An 18000-nucleotide genomic window follows, 5' to 3' on the forward strand; every position below is an offset into this window, starting at 1 on the left:
CATAAATTGATTATAAAACGTCTTTATTATTGTTTTAAATTTATATCGGGATACTATGTTATATTCGGAGTAGAAATTATCGTCATCGTATGTTTTTAATAGTACAAGTCCAACTGTAGGCCTATGCTGTTTTGTAGGCGTAGTCATTATTTGAAAATAAAACGTCTTTATTATTGTTTTAAATTTATATCGGGAATTATTTTGTTAATGTTGTATTTGGAGTATAAGAAATTATCGTCTCAACGAAATTGTTTTTCAAAAGCCTTTGCTGTTTTGTAGGCGTGCTCATAATTTCCACTTTCAACGCATAAATATTTTGGTATATTCGGAGTAGAAATTATCGTCACAAAGATATTGTTTTAATAATAAAAGTACACCTGTAGGCCTATGTTTTTAAGAATCAATGGGACTCCCAAAACAGTTAGGAGAGTGAAGGTATTATAGCATGTATTATTATTATAGACTCTGCCACTATACATAGGTCATTTAACTTCCACTCAAGAGATGAGGCAGAATATAAAACGACATAAAATGTTCTAGCGGAAAATACATATAGGTCTATGCACTTGTCTAGAAATTAATTATTAGATATCTATTATTGTTCGTGAGAATCAATCAGATGAGATATTTGTTTTTACTTCTCTTTGAAACCAAAGTAACCATTGATTCAATTACATACATCGTTAATAAAGTACAAAACTATACAGACATAGAGAAAACATCACACAACAATTAAAATAGTACAGACCGTTGTTATAACGATGCAATAAAAATGTTTGCCAACCATAGTTTAATTATAGATTGTGTAATTAAATTAAACTTACAAAATGTAAACATCTAAAATATCTGTATGAACGAATGAGGTAAATTGTACATAATACTTTTCTTGTAGTAATCAAATTAGAAGTAAAAAAATTACTGTCTCTCATAATAACCCCTAAACTAACATAAACAAAAACGTAAGCAACAGAAACGAGGTTCGTTACGTCCCGTTCCTTGTCAGTGTAAGACGTAATATTGGCTTATGAAACATACTTTAATGAGTAAATAGACGACAGCATGAAACGGTCCCATTTTGAAAACTGACTGATCATAATTAAAAATGATTTAATTAAAATAAAGTAGTACTGTGCTGTTACCTAATTTTGTTTACAGAACCACTTCTGCTTAGTAGGTTAAAGATTATTGCTATAATGTTTTTCTTTGGCAATTGCAAGTAATTTGGCAGCTTCTTTTCGTCCACTTTCTGACACCATTTTTGTCAGAATTCCGTTTTCTTTCTGCAGTAAAAGAAACGGCTTATCGAATTCAACAATGCGGCCTTGATCTAGAATCTATGGAATAAACAAAATAAAAATGTATTATCATAAACGGCGGCAAGAATGTCGAGTCGCGTCGAGTGGTTAAGAAAGAGATAAATTACGCATTTGACCAAGGTTTAGTTCTGGTCTCAGAATGTGTCTTCTAGGATATGGACTTTTAAATTAAAAAATTTGCAGACAAACGAATGAGCACTGTTTATTAACGGCAGATGTACGACATGAATATTGCTGTGTAAATCTTCCACGGAAATACAGTATTGCGATTGGATTTTTTAAGGAAAACACTTACTAAAATACGATCAGAGTCCATGATTGTGTTAAGTCGATGGGCAATAGTTAAAACTGTACACTGATTAAATTTCTTACGAATGGTATATTGAATAAGTTTGTCAGTTCTGCAAGAAAAAAAAACAATTATTACTATCAAAAACTATAACACGTTTAAAATTTAAACTCAAACTCAACATGTCAATTGGTATGTATATCTTGTTATTCTTACCTTTTGAGTGAAATGTTTTGTGTTTTTTATATGCGATATTTTATGTTCAACTTCAATTTTTTGTTATAGGCCTATAATGAATTGCGATAATAAGGTTCAAGTATTTGGAATTTAGGACTACGGTTTCACTTTTATTCAATAGTGGAGATTAATTATTATTAGTTGAAATGAGGTTTGAAGTTTTTGCTTCGCATGCCTATGGCAATAGATTACTGCTACAAAATTTTAAGATTTCGTTGTAAACAATAATTAAATGCAGGTGTTTTTATACTATATTACTGTAAACATAGGGAATTACTATTTATTAGATGATTGGTTATATCATTTTTTAATCCTAAATTTTTATTTAATATTGGACGTTTTTTAATTAAAGTAAATTATATGCATTAGTTATAATCAATTTTCTTATCCCATAATAACAATTTTAATTGATTATATAAAAGAAATTTCAATATGTTATTACAAATATGATTATTTACAGCGGAGTGGACAGGTGTGGTTATTCTTATCTTTCTGAATATATCCTAAACCACTCGACTACCAAACTCCTCCTCTTTTTTAAAAGAAGTACTCCCCCGTAATTTAAAAAATCTTTGTACCGTACCGATGTACATAATACCCCTTCGCCCCTCTTTGATCTGCAAAAGTAATCTCACTGGGCCGGATTCTTTATAATATATTATAGCATATTTTTTAGATAGATTATTTGAATCTCAAAGCAACAAGGTGATTTTATGCCAGATAACCTGTGATGCAGATATAATGTACGATCGACTTTCGTACGTTCATTTTACAGTTTTACATTTTACATGGCTGCAGTCGTGTGCGCAAATTTGACTGTTTAACCGACCGACATAGTTGTACGCGACTAAAACACCCAATATTACTAAAAAAAAAACAAGAAGACCATGGTCTTCATTACGGTATAAATTACAAATAAATAGTGTTTTCTGCTCACCTGATATCTACATTAGCGGTAGCTTCGTCGATAATTAAAATTCTAGTTTGTCTGAGTATTGCACGAGCCAAACAACAGTTGCCGTTGACCGACGCTGAGGTTTGTTCCACCTTCAGTAATTTGAGTGTCCATTTTTTCAGAAAACTCTGAAACTGTTGTTTTAAGTTCAACCTAAAGTTGAAAAGAAGAGGAGAAATACATGATCAACTTACACCAACTTTTCCTTAACATTAAACGGTATTATTATAATAAAAGTAATGGCACTATTGTTAGAACAGTATTTTCTCAAAAGTAAACAATTAAAAATGACAAAACTAAGCATAAAATAAAACATTAAACAAAAGGAAAATGTTTGACCTAAACTGCACTAAAAAATACGAAAAAAAAATCGAACAAAGCTATAAAAATGTCAAGGAACCAACTCTGAAACCGTTACGCTACTGTTACAAAACTTAGATAATTAATAAGCCAACCTCTTCTAAAGCTTTCCAAAGATCTGTTTCTGTATGCTCTTCAAATGGATCTAGATTCCTTCTAAGCGATCCAGTAAATATAACAGGATCCTTAAAAAAAATAAAGTTGTAAATACAGAATATAAAATAATATAAATTCACTTTTTATTGATAGAAGTCTATAAACTGAGGTTTCTTTCCAAAAAGACAAAGTAAATAACATTTTTACAATTTTTGTCATACTAATAATAATGTTGTACTTTTGTATTTTTTAGTTTTAAAATGTAATATTAAAGATACCTGAGGTATGATTGAAATTTTTTTTCGAAGGTTATGCAATCCAAGTTCCTCGATTGATACTCCATCTATCAAAATCTTTCCTGTGGCTTCAGCCAATCGCAACAGAGCGGTCATCAAAGAACTTTTTCCCGCACCAGTTCGTCCCGCCACACCGACCTGTAACAATGTTGAACACGAAGAACGGAAAATGTTACGTACAAATTGTGTACGTATAAAAAAGAAAATGTACAGAAGGAAACCAAACAAATCATGTTTTTGCGTATAAAAGACAAATCTTTCATTCTATCAGCAAGGGGTTAAAAAGGGGTACATGTATGTAAAACATATATGTGAACATTATTAGTATAAATTAGTATAAATAATCACTTCGATAAAGCGTTTGATATCGTAGGCCTACCTACCTTTTCTCTCGCTTTTATGCAGCAATGAAGATTTTTCAATACAGTTGGCCCGCCATCATAGTACGCCAGCGATACACCTTCAAAAGTTATTAGTCCATCCTTAGGCCAATCCGATGCTGGTTTTAAGTTTGATTCAAGTGGAGCTTCGGGCGCCACATCAGTAAACTCAATTACTCTTTCAGTAGAAGTCATCTAATATAGTCGGAATACAAAATATAACAATTAGGTGAAGAAGAATCTTCTGACAAAAAAAAGTGTGATGTGCCATCATTTTGCCATATGGGCAAATCAATCTTTCTTTTGTAACATAAGATTTGATAGTGTAGATAGAGCTGTACAATGAATATCCAATTCAATTCAAAAGACATTTATTTATAAAGGATAATATTTTGGAGGCATATTGCGGTATTTATAAGCCTATATCCTATTGACAAATCATTAATTGTGACATGGCTTTCAAATAAACTGAATCTGAATGAAGTTTTCAAACAGTAAACTATTCTATGGTAATATTTTTATTATACTATGGTATTATTATTATTATGAATAATATTTTCATTTATTCAGGCACTAACAAAACGTTTCATTAATAAATCGATTAATTAGAAAATTAGACACAACCAATTAGGCCTGATACTTCCAGGATAATTCGTGATTGAGGTCAATTTATTATTAACCTTTTATCGTGAAATTGCTCATGTATAGAGTTTAGAATGAATGGCAGATGTTCATTACAGTTAATGTGATAAAAAATTGATAGAAGTTTGTACACTGGGGTTATCAAAATGACTGTAATTTTATAATGACTGAAAACAATTGATCCGTTCAAGTTGATAACATAATAATAGTCTATGACTTATGGTTAATATCTTTTTGAATAAAATCTTTTACCAGGTTTTCTAACTCAGCACTTTGCCTGACACCCCATTGGAAATCACACATTAAAGACAAGGCATAGCTTAACGACAAGCCAACATATCCAGAATTTAAATTACTAACATCTGAAAACACAAGAAAAAAAAAATTATTAAAATCTGTAAGTATTCTCCTTTCACTATGACGTCTTTCAGTTCCAATATGGTGATCAATTTGTATGAATTGAAATGAAATAAATGCTCATCTCATTTGACTCTTGAAAATTAACAAATACATTGAAACGGCGAATGTTGATGATTCATGGTGGTTTTTTGTTGTTGTTGAGTTGTTCTGTGCTGAAATCAAAGTGTTTTTTTTATCACTGATTTCAATTATTTACATGGAAATGTATTGAATAATAATATTATATTTTGTAATATTATTACAAACGGAATGAAACAAATTGAAACCAGATAGGGTTGTCAGATAATGTCCTCCTGATATTTTTTTTTAATGTATTTGATGAATATGACATTTTAATGTCACATAATTGTTATTTATTTGACCACCAATTGAAAAGAAAAAAAAATATTTACCTAAAAACTGTAATCTAAAAGCAAAAATAGTTAAATTGAATGGAGGCCAATGTGTTTTTTGGTTGAATTTAACCATTTATTTGGTATTTTCATACGTAAAAACATTATTTGTTTAGTTCTTATCTTTATTTGTTATGTTTTTGGGGGACAACATCGTTAATTGAAATAACATTAGCATGATTGCTTCAATATATTTATTACGAATTGTTTTTTTATTAGAAACATTTTGAATAATAAACCTACAAATTATGAAGAAAAAGAGGCCATGACCAGCCAAAGAATAATCTGCATTCATTATGGGAATAATCAATACATATCTATAGTTTTCTTCATATTTGTAACTGAAATTTATTGCTTTATTGTCGAGTATTTTGTTTTGAATGTGTTATTATAATGAAAAGGTTGATAGTTTCAAATTCGTTAATATCGTATTCAACCTGATCCACCTAAACTAATAATGTACGTACCAGACAAGAGAACAGATCCAAATGTAACAACAGCAATGAACGTCCCCACCAGCCAGTCAAGACAAATCCCAAAATACCTCGAAGAAGCTAAAAACAAATACCACGCTTGGCTATGCTGGTCCTGATGACTTTCAAATGTTTGTACAAATGACTGCTGTACTTTGAAGGCTCTAATAGTATGTAGACCATTGAGAGTGGCCGATAAATGTGAAAATGCTGGACTACGAGCTGCAATACAACCAAATAAATCAACTGATAACAAAATTATAGTAATTAAATTCATTCATTTCTATTATGTAATTGACGATTTACTTACTGTTGGATGTAAATGAACTAATGAACTGTGTGACAAAATGTTTCAGTATTCAATTACAGGCAATGTTCAATTCAGTTCAATTCAATCTGTTATTTTGTGATTATAGAAACATTACTGTATTACGTATAAGTTTTTTTTTTTTTTTAAACTGCTAAGCTATATTGATCACAATTTAGTTACACAAGTTACATGATAAAGCTGTGTATAAATATATGGTTAAGATGGATACACGATTAATCAAATGCACACAGAATAATTATTGCAACACTTACTTATTCCTTCCATTCGTTTTATGTCACGTGATGTCTGTAAGTAGTACCTGCGCAACCATATAAAAATAATTCCAAGTGGAAGAACAACAATAAAGATAAACGGGTTGAAAATAGCAACAGTAATGAGAACGCCAATAACCATCAAGGCAACCTAAAAAAGAAGGCCAGTAAGGATTATTATCATTAAGAAATTAATTTAACAGACGAATCTTACTTCTCCGCCACAATTGTTACAGAAGAGTTTAACTCACTTGTTTATTAAGACCATATTAGAGCATTGAGGTATTTTATACCTCCATGAATTGGAATCTTACTTCTCCACAACCATAGACAGAAATGTCTAAGAAGAGTTTAACGCATTTTATTAAGACCATATTGGAGCATGGAGGTATTTTATACCTCTATGATTGAAGTAACCACTTTAGAACAATATGAACAGATTTTTTTAACATAAAACAAAATTCGGTGTATTGTAGGCTACTGTATACAAATTGTTCATTGTTTGATATTATTAATTTCTAAGAAATAATTAACTATTAAGAATAATTATTATTACTAATTAATGAATGTCCATTTTTTTCCATTTTATCTGTATAATGTTGATACAAATTTATGACAAACACCAATTCAGCTGTTAATAATTAATACATTATAATAATAGTAATAATGTGTTTCACCTGTACGAAATCTGCCAACGTCATTGGTAGAAGATCATCCATATAGCCAATATCTTTAGCAAATCTATTTAAAATTCGACCTTCAAATTGAAAACGAAAGCATGTTTATTTCGTATTTAGTTCGTAATTATTATTTTTTGCTAAAAAATGTCAGTAGTAGAAGATTAAAAAATGTATTAATAGATTTGTAATAGGCATAAACTATGATCACATAAAAGTAAAAGTATAATTAGATTTACCCATTGTTGTTACCTTTACAATATAAAAGAACCACTATTAAAATGGTCTAAATCATTAAAAGAATGGATCCCTTAGGTTGAACGATACTAGCAATCATCAGACGTTTTGCCGTTGTTAAACCAAAGTTTACATGCATTTACGTTTCTGTGACGTGTTTATGCATATTCTTTCCTACTAATAAGCTCATTGTCAAACATCAATTCTGGAATACATTCCATCATCAACAACCGCTCTACATTTTCAATACTTTACGTACAATTTTATTATGTCTACTCTTGAGTTTTTATTTATTTACTTTATTGGATGTGATTCATATCAGTGTACTGTATGTTCAAAGGCAAAGGCATGCTAATAATTATACTAAGTAAACATTTTTAGAAAGAATAGTTTTAACTAACTAAAGGAAAATAAAACTTACCAACTGGATTGATATCGAAGAATCTGATAGGTGCACGGACTATGGCTTGGAACATTTCATTATGCAAGTTTTCCGAAGCGTTGACAGCAATTGTAAAACTTGTCAATGTTCGAAGAAAGTTTAATAAAATCAAGACACCAGTTAGTGCAGAAAATATGTAAATGTACCAATTTGAATCGAACTCTAATGCTGATTGGTCTGCTGTCTAATGTGAAAAAAAAGTAAAATGTATTTCTCTATATGCCATTTAATGTCACATAATAGTATAATTAATTAATTAATTTACCTTTAAGGTAAATTTTTAAAAATTAAAAATAAAATAAATTACATTTTAATTATTATTTTTTAAACCGTAATGATAAACAAAAATAGACAAGAAGTCTGTCTACCCAGTCTATTTAAATTCTCTTTTTATAAGTGGAATAATTTTATTTGTTTGTCTTTTTAAAATAACATACACACACAAACCATATAAATATACTATAACATAACAGTTTATCAAGCAATTCCCTATCTCTCTCTCTCTACAGCTCACTCTCTCGGTCGGTTGGACGGATGGTCGGTCGGTTGGTTGGTCGGTCGGTAAACACTAACTCAAATTTGAGCACGCGACTGCAGCCATGTATACGGCCTTGTTAAATATATATATTATGCTTACATAATTGGAATTAACTAAATTCAATTCTTCTTGTACCGTTTCTTCCTTAAACACCCAGTACGATAACCACCAGTCTGTTGTGTTAAGGAGAGACTGCAAAAAAAGTGAGTTTGTATTGTGATGTAAATTTAGAATATAAAAATTACATATAATAAAATATAATAATGTAAATAGCGTATATTAAAGTTTTTAATTTTTTTAAATACAGTAATGTATTGTCATGTTTCCTGTACGAGAAGTACGGATTGCATTAGTGTTTGGTCAAAAGTTGCTCAATCACGATCATGACCATGTCATCATTTACGTGATAACACTTTTAGTATTACAATATTTTACCGGTGTATTAAATACATACAATATACAGAAAAATCAGATAAAAAAATCATAAAAACACTGTACAACAATGTTAAACAATTAAAGTGTTCCAATAACGGACAAAAGATCTGTTATTAAGTACCTGAACGGCAACATTGATTATACAAAACAGCAATAGAAACCAAACGGTACCACCAGCAGTGAAATATCTCGAGTAAACGTTGGCTGAGATGTTACCAACTCGTTTGATTTCTTGCTCGTTCTCGTCTTTAAGCTGCGTAAATAATACATTATATACATCAACGACTATAATAATAATAATAATAGTAACTTTATTCCAGGTACAGAGCACAATTCATCTTATTTAATTTCAATACAGATTAAGTGACATGACCAAAAATAATACGAAGTAATGAAACATAAGGTTTCTTTTTTCCATGTTTAATTTCTTATATAAACACAATATCTGGAAGTGTTTGACTCAGATAGGATTATAAATGTGTAATCTAACCTTGGGTTGTATAGATTGTAAAGAGCAGGCTGATTCACCGAGGATGTTCGTTTCTTTCGACTCATTTCGTTGTAAATTATGTGAACCAAACTCATCATTTTCAGGTTCCTGTACCTTGAGCAATAAAGCAAAGTCTATCCCAGACGATTGCAGTTCATTGTATGTTCCATATCCAGCTACTTGACCCTATATAGAGATACAGAAAACGATCAATAAATCCTATATGAAGAATTGAAGAATCATTTGTCATTGAATCTCCATTTTGATTTATTTACTATGGAACTTTCGAAGAAAACATTATTTATTTTATTGTAGTATTAACAAAATGGTTAGTTATATTTAATAGAATTTTTAAAACAGATGTAATCATGTCTGCATTTCATATGTGACTTTTGTTGGCATAATAATATGTTGAAGATTTGAAGGCAACTTGCATTTATGTATAAAACAGTGTGTAGCTTTATTTTCTTTTACTTATTCTTTTGTTTTCGTTATTTATTTAGGCCTATTCATTTTTTGTCTATGCTTGAAATGTTTATTTATATATAAATATTTGACTTACATACTTTTTTATGTTTTGTTGTTGTGGTGGAACTAGACTTTTAAGTTTCTTCAGCATAAGTTCATTCTACTTTTTTAAACTATCATTTTTGTTTTTACATAGTATGTCAAGTATAGTATATATGTCGATGTATCTTATGAAAATAAATTGAACTTGACACATGAGTTACCATGTTTAATATATAATTGAATTAAAAAAAATTCAATTAACAAAAGGCACTCACGTCTTTCATAACAAGTATCTTGTCAACATTATCCAAGTACTGAAGTTGATGAGTCACTAATATACATGCTTTGTCCTTCAATTTATTTCGAATACATCTGAAAGAAAGGTAACTTTAGTATTTTTATTAATTAATAAATGTATAACAACATGTGTATGTCTAGTTCCTATTCAGATATTCACAAATTCTCAAATTTCCGTCTATTCGCCATACATAATTCGTTAAGCATTGATCGAATACATACTATATTAAACAAAAAGAAAAAACTCTATCAATGTTAAGCCAAAACAACAATTGAATTATTATCAGTATTAACGATATAAGTAAAAAAGCAAATTAATAAAAAAAAAATGACTTTGGGTATCAGCAGTGGCTAGATCTTAACCCAGATACAAAATAAAATAAGCAAAACGCTAGCTAAATCAAAACGATAAAAATACACATCAGAAAAAATAGCAGTGTTTCATTGGCGATTACATGATATAAGTAAACATCTACATTATTAACATGTATTATAATATTATACTTGATCAATATACTGAAATCATAGAACGTAGAAACGATGAAATACTAATAATCTACATACACGTTAAATAAATGTTTTCCAACGTGTGCATCCACAGCACTCAAAGGGTCATCTAAAAGATATACATCCATATCCATGTAAACAGACCTTGCCAGTCCAATTCTTGCTTTTTGACCTCCACTAAGCTTCACTCCTCGTTCTCCAACAAGTGTTTCTTCTCTCTTTGGTAAAACTTCAAGATCCTTTAGAAGAGAATAATATATTCACGTAGGCTAAATAATGGCGATTTTGGATGACGCAGTCATACATCATGGAATATGTTTACACATTGTGACTGTCATGTGTTAGTTACAATAAACGATCAGGCAGGGTTTGAAAGATTGTGAAAAGTGATTATAAATATGGTTTAACATGAACGTCATGATGTTGCCATAGACATAAAACTACGTCAATAACATACTAATCATTTAAATGTAGGCCTACTGTATTCTCTTAGAGCTTGGAACCGTATACAACAATGTAACCACCACTTACTTCATTTAATGCACATATTTTGATGACATCATCAAACTTTTCCTTGTCATACGGTTTTCCAAATACAATGTTCTCTCTAATAGTACCAGCGAAAATCCATGGTAGCTGCGACGTGTAGGCAAGCCTTGTAGGCACCATTACATCCCCTATAAAGTCTGACATTTCTCCCATAATTGCCATCAACAATGAAGACTAATAAAAACAATTATAGTAATGTTTCGCAATTGGTTATGTTTTAAGGTTATAAGTCTGAAATGTTAGGCCTACGATGTTGAGAAACTTATTATACCTAAAACTTGGGTGTGCATGTATTAGCTTTTCTGTACTGAGGGTAACCGTAGGGCAAACAGAGAGCAATGATTTTCAACTATTATTATTCAAGAAGAGTTTGAATATAAATATAAACATCGCTTGATTCAAGATCTTACCTTTCCACAGCCTACTGGTCCTACAACTGCCAATATTTCTCCACCTTTTACTTTCAAACTGATATTCTTTAATACCATATTTGCAGACGTTTTACCATCAATCTAGTCAAACAAAGCTCAAATTTAATTTAATTTAAACTCAATTAGTTTGTATTCTTCAATTAAGGATTTATACATATAGGATGCATAGTTTGAAAATAGTTTAAACTAGGAAACATTAGTTTACATGCAAACAATTATATACCAAACCCCGAGTTTGGCAATGAATGTTTTTCTAATGTGTACCACTTTATCAAAATGTAAATGGAGCCTGTCTTCGGAACAATAAAAATCTTCCTACATATTAGTTGCAACTCTTTGAAGAAGTACGTAAGCTAGTAGGACTACTGTCTACACTGAGCGATCTACACTACCGTATATTATAAAATCGCATGACTACAACAACGGTCATTTGTTGATTCCAAAATCACTAGCTAACTAATTTGACGATTCAAGGCCTGACTTCTGAAAACCAGTTGTATGGTGTTTACGTGTCTTGTCAAGAGTTTTGCTCGAGTATGCATAAGATTTGACAATACAGATTATGTTAGAAGTCATCAGCAGATGGAAAAAGTACTGGATTTTCGTGTAGACTTGAACAAAACAGAGTGTTTGGGGAAGTTTGCTAGTGACTAAGCACGACGCTGACGCAAGTATAGGGACCTGAAAGAATCCGATCTCTGCCAATCCACAATTTTCACTCACGTGATTCCACGAAGCTGAAACGTTCTCAACCTTAACTTCCCCATCTTTTGAATCATGTCGATTGCTATTATCCTCTTCATTAACCAATTCTTCTAACATTAAAAATTCCTGAAGCATAATATTATGTTTCATTTTAATTTGGTTTATGTTACTAACAACAGTTAGAAGAGGAAACGTAGGCCTACAACAACGATAATGTTTCTTAGCCAAGCCGAAACAATTAAGAATAATCTAAGCCCACCACCATTTTGAAAAATTAGAATAAATGTTGGTCCTCATTATTCTGTTAGAAGAATAAACATTATACTTACTTTAATTCTACGCAACGATACAATTGATTCCGTTACCATCATGATACCAATTGGCAGGAACAGGCCAGCATCTAGACGTAGTACGTTATACAGTGGAATAGCTAGATATACTTTCCTAGCTGTAAGGGCATTCCCTGCCAATGAGTATACGACAAATGTTGCAAAACTAGCCAGGCTCGTGGTCGTAAAGAAGAATGCAAAATTAGACCCACGAAGAAATGTACTTTTATGAATTTTGCTTATTTCACGGCTGTAATCGAATTATAAACAGTTAGTAAAATTACTTAATTACAAAGTCACCCAAACCAGAAATAAATACTTTTCTTAAATGTGCAGAAAATAGTTTGTTTAAAAAAAAGTGCGGATGAAGAACATTATTAATGAAATAGCCATGATACTAAGTTTTCTAAGCTACAGACAAGCACATTTAGAAAATACAGTAGGCCTAATTACTTTCTGCAATCATACACAAGCTGCGTAAATGGCTTCTCCCAAGCATACATTTTAATGACTCGCATTCCTGCAATTATTTCATTCATAAAACGTATTCTTTCATCTGTCAATTTTGCAGTTTTCTCTCTGAAAGTACAATTTACATTATTTTTATTAAAATTTAGTTTAAGGAAAAAGATGGATTTGTTTAATCAGAACTTCATATAATTTGGTGTAGACTGTATACATGAAAGTAAAACTTCGGGTTTGCTATATTCTGTAATATAGGCCTACACGCAGTTAAGATACCTTTGTTATTTGTATTCAGGGCGCTCTTAATATGTTTCAAAACGGGGAGCGCTAGCATATAAGTCTTGTCAAAAGAGATATCAAAGGCAATTCATTATTTTATTTTAGCAGTCAAATGGGCTTCACCCTTGATATGTCTATTACCATCTTAAACTGTACTTTTTGTCTGTTTTTAGTGGCGTGTTTTAGTCGCGTGCATGCAAACGCGACTCTACAGCCATGTATATGGCCTTGTTAAAAAATATATGATATAATCATATCATATATTAAACAAATATAAAGATATATTTAATATGATATTTTAGTTATGAGGCACGCTCATAATACTTGTTTTCTTTAGAACACACCAATGCATATAACAATAAATTCTCATTCTTATAAAATAGATGCATTTCATTTATGTATATTTACCTGTATTTAGAGAAAAGTGCTCCAAATTTGGCTTGTATTAAAATCATCAGTAGAATAATGGATACACCAGCAAGGCACGATGGGCCTAATTGTTGCCATAGTAAAGCTGTGACAACAACTAGTTGCAGTGGTGCTATCCAAATAAAGTGCATATAGCTGAACACCTATCATTTAACAAACATCATAACATTAGTCAATTAATTATTAGCAAATACAAATACAAAGGTTAGAAATGAATATATATAATTGGTGACAGGAGAAAATGAAACTCACTTGGTCAAATCTGTTGACGTCATTGGATAAGAGATTTACGGCTTGTCCAACGGTCGTCTTAGTTAATGCGATACTACTCAGCTTAAGAGCCTATAAATACAAAATATTTATAAAAAAAATGATGTCGCACAGTCATGTGCTAGGCAAAAGTTTGATTACGTCGCGTCCCGAATTAAGCAATTTAGTAATTGATAATACATTAAAAGGTACTCACCTTTCTATATATTAGGCCGCTACATGCAACTCGAACATTCATGCCTAACAATTGGCTAAAATAGTAGAACGGGTGATATACTGCATTTGCAACAATGGTCAGGAGTACAATAACAGATGCACAAACATAGGCATCTTGAGTAGTTATATCCGATTCTACGGAAAAGTATGTGACTAGACGGCTTACAAATAGTGGCGTTACTATTTTACACACTTCCTGATAAATAGAGATGTAGATAATTTTAGTGTACAAAACAGTACCAGGCGACTGGTGGTTGCATAGTCGCCTGTCTCAATTGGAATTAAGCATGATGAGTTAGTTCTTGTTCAGTCGTCGTAATTCGAGTATGTAGTCATTTGATTTAAAAATGGATGACATCGTAAGTGTCACTCGCCAGTGCATGATATCACACCGTCGTCCTGATGTCACAGTCTTGTTTTGGTAAACTCGCTTTCATGTGGACTTAAATTTACCACCCTCTTTAAAATATTACATATCATTGGTTTATTGTAGGCCTATGAGATGTAGGCCTAGTACTAGTAAATAGAATACCAAAACGGGAGAAATATGTAAAATGAATAGGCCTACGCTAAAAAATATCATCAATAATTAACCTCTATTGTGACCAACACGCCTGTGGAGAGAACCGTTTTCCATACGAACTGTGCTAAGGCAATATTAAGACTAGGATTTATAACATCGCCTCTCTTGTGAATCTTCTTATCCCATTCTCTAATAAAAACAAAATGTTTATAAAACTACATTTGACTCAACATAATAATTATTCCTGTTCGTGGAGAATTACGATTGTTCAGTACCAACGGATAACAACCCCCAGAAATAGCTTCCTCCGGACAACTCATATTTATTAACATTACGCCTAGACAGCCCCTTTAAGATTATTTTTTTTTATTTTTAAATATTTTAAAATGTTATACTGTAGTTACAGTAGTTGGATAGTATTTGAACGGTAAATAATTAACTTCTTCGCAGCAGCTTTCCGAGGAATTTTGCAAAACAGGAAATTGAACTTTCACAATAATGGAATTAATAACACTTTAAATAACTATTACTCTTGTCTTTGTTTGAGATGGATATAGGCATAATTATGTAAGATAATGACGTAATTATTGACGAATTACTTTATTTCATTCAAACCACGCTTACACAACTTATTCAAAGCAACACAATTCTCTGAGCGGATTAAAACAAAAAGTATAAAAAAATAGGAATGATGGTCAACAGCTTCTGAATGTTGCCAAATATTTTACTGGACCAGCACACCTCTACGTTAGTCCTTTTCCATATCATTGTGCCACAAATGATCATGAACATTTAATTATCAGCTTAAATGTTTAATTTCATCGAAAGTTTATACCATCTTAAATTCCATTTCAAGTTTATTGAATCTTGTTCTTCTAGAAACTTCTTCGTGTATATTATTGATTTTGACAAAATGAATGAACGAACGAATAATTGAACAAATCATTGAATGAATAAATGAACCAATAATTGAACGTATTAATGAATAAATGATGAAATGAATACATGAATAAATACATAAACAAACGAATGAACGAACGAATAAATAAATAAACGAACGTATAAATGAATAAACGAACGAATGAATGAATAAACGAGCGAATGAACGAAAGCACAAACGAATGAACGAACGAACCAACGAACGAACGAATGAACGAACGAACCAACGAACGAGCTAACGAACCAACGAACGAATGAACGAACGAACGAACGAACGAACGAACGAACGAACGAATGAATGAATGAATGAATTAGAAAAGTAAATCATTCTGTGTTATCATACAGTATACATTTACCTTTCTAGGCAATCGGTGAGGTACTTTGTCTTGTTTTCATCAAGCAACGGGTACATATCATTCAATTCTAATGGTTTCTTGTATCCTTTCTTGAATAGAGGACCAAGCCACCTATAAACACGATTAAATGTTTGACATATTATCCAAATAAGAATGCTTGGAACTTCTTTTTGAATATCAATTTTATCTTTCACTTCAGAATATTTTACTTATGTTCAACTTTAAATCTTAAAACCCTTTATTTATACATTTGCCTTTGAGATATAAGAGTTCTAGAATTCACGGTACTACTAATCTCACCTAGGCATATCATGTCTATTTAGCTATAGTTCTTTACTAAACCACAAAGCTACCATAATTCTCCATGATATAAATCTACTAAGAGGTCTAGGCACTCAAACCCTAGATTTTGTGATAAATAGTTACTTTTTATATAGTACACATTTGGCTACTATATTTTACAAGTTTGATTGTATAAAGTATAGGCCTACACGCAATGTGTTGAGAATCAGAAACGGTTTATGGATATTGTTTGCTGTGCCTGACTAGCCCTTCTTTTTCTGATAATGTCTGAATATAGGGATGAAGATGAGTCTTTTTACTGAGTTGAATTTGGTAAGTAAAAATGATTTAAACATATTATTCTGAATTTTACTTTTGACACGGTTTGTCCATCCAAAAACAGTGCATCTCCACATGACAACATTTTATTTGTCAACTAACACGTGACAATTAAACAACATTTGCCTGTCATCTCATGGTAAAGGGATCAAACGGTCTATGATACAGGCGATGTGATACTGTATCACAGTATTTGCCTATGAAACTGGATACACTTACACAGAGTATGACCTTACGGTATTGAGAATCGGATATTCAGATCGGTATAGTCAAGACCTTTTCTGTAGTGTTCGCGATTGAAAGCTCTAACTCGGAATCGTATGAACAGATTGAATACATTCAAAAGAAACAATAATAGAATGGAACGTAGCACCGTAGGCCTACTACCAAAATAAATACAGTAGACGAGCTCAACACACAGTCGAGAACCGTGTACAAAAAGCTTATTTTACAAAAATAGTGTAGGCTAGTTTATAATCTATACTTACCAAAAGAACAGCTTCGAAATCCAGTTAGCTTTGTTGTAAGGGTGTATCTCTGGCATTTTCACTTGCAATTCAAGAGAGCTGTAGGCTATGAATTTTTCTAACGCAACACAGTTGTACAATATTATGACCTAATAATACATGTACTATTATCAGGATTAAGTGATATGGTCTACTGATCATTGAGGCCAGACCGTTATAATTTACTACTGTGGAATAATTGTTAATTGTAGCCTACTTGTTGTCTATTAAGTTGCATTGCCGTTGAGAGTACAATTTCGGGTGACTTTTTATTGGTATTATTTCCACTTTCAACGCATAAATTGATTATAAACGTCTTTTTTATTGTTTTAAATGTTAATGTTTGAGTATAAGAAATTATCGTACAAAATGTACGTGTGCTCATATGATTTCCACTTTCCACGCATTGATTATAAAACGTCTTTAGGCCTATATTGGTTTTAGATTTATATTGGGATATTTTGTTATATTCGGAGTAGAAATTCAATCGTCAACAACGATAATGTTTTTAATAATAAAAATCCAACTGTAGGTCATGCTGTTTGAAGAATCAATGGGACACCCAAAACAGTTGGGAGAGTGAAAGTATGATAGTATTGACTCTCTGGCACTATCAGTATGTCATTTAACTTCGACTCAAGAGATTGCAGAATAGAGGAAATATGGAGGAAATTTCCATCGCATGGTGTAAATTCAAGAATGTATTATAAATGGAGAGACACATATGGTCTTCTAACCTTTATCTTTTCGCGCAGCTGCTCCTAGCCAGCTATGTCGAGTCCCATGAGGACATATTCATTAATAAGCTGTT

At 31.4% G+C, this 18000-nt stretch overlaps 2 protein-coding genes and 1 long non-coding RNA gene across 3 annotated transcripts; all 3 read right to left on the minus strand.

Moving 5' to 3' along the window:
• Positions 1-726: 726 nt before the first annotated feature.
• LOC140048609 (ATP-binding cassette sub-family C member 4-like) lies at positions 727-12318 on the minus strand. Its single transcript, XM_072093362.1, is given in 20 exon segments — positions 727-1334; positions 1612-1717; positions 2780-2854; positions 2856-2950; positions 3253-3342; positions 3532-3687; positions 3933-4124; positions 4824-4933; positions 5851-6078; positions 6439-6589; positions 7116-7195; positions 7774-7978; positions 8432-8524; positions 8889-9020; positions 9258-9443; positions 10043-10139; positions 10629-10810; positions 11103-11294; positions 11531-11632; positions 12275-12318. Coding segments are annotated over 19 exon segments (2607 nt in total). The 5' UTR covers positions 11609-11632; positions 12275-12318; the 3' UTR covers positions 727-1175.
• Positions 12313-13147, minus strand: LOC140048610 (uncharacterized). Its single transcript, XR_011845101.1, has 3 exons — positions 13087-13147; positions 12586-12835; positions 12313-12382 (listed from the first exon to the last, which is right to left on the minus strand). It is a non-coding gene; the product is annotated as an uncharacterized lncRNA (long non-coding RNA).
• Positions 13148-14209: 1062 nt separating this feature from the next.
• LOC140049796 (ATP-binding cassette subfamily C member 4-like) lies at positions 14210-17263 on the minus strand. The gene is made up of 4 exons (XM_072094744.1): positions 17172-17263; positions 16063-16173; positions 14839-14956; positions 14210-14440 (listed from the first exon to the last, which is right to left on the minus strand). The coding sequence occupies exons 1-4, from the start codon at positions 17225-17227 to the stop codon at positions 14210-14212; spliced, it is 516 nt and encodes a 171-aa protein (XP_071950845.1). The 5' UTR covers positions 17228-17263.
• Between the last annotated feature and the right edge of the window lie 737 nt (positions 17264-18000).

Source organism: Antedon mediterranea, chromosome 5 (genome assembly GCF_964355755.1).
Source record: "Antedon mediterranea chromosome 5, ecAntMedi1.1, whole genome shotgun sequence".
Lineage (NCBI taxonomy): Eukaryota > Metazoa > Echinodermata > Crinoidea > Comatulida > Antedonidae > Antedon > Antedon mediterranea.

Coding starts and splice junctions, on each gene's coding strand:
- LOC140049796 (XM_072094744.1), bottom strand. CDS start 17,227: ATGCCAGAGATACACCCTTACAACAAAGCTAACTGGATTTCGAAGCTG. Junction 16,174..17,171: donor ATTTCGAAGCTGTTCTTTTG/GTAAGTATAGAT, acceptor TCGTGTTTATAG/GTGGCTTGGTCCTCTATTCA. Junction 14,957..16,062: donor CTCACCGATTGCCTAGAAAG/GTAAATGTATAC, acceptor TGTTTTTATTAG/AGAATGGGATAAGAAGATTC.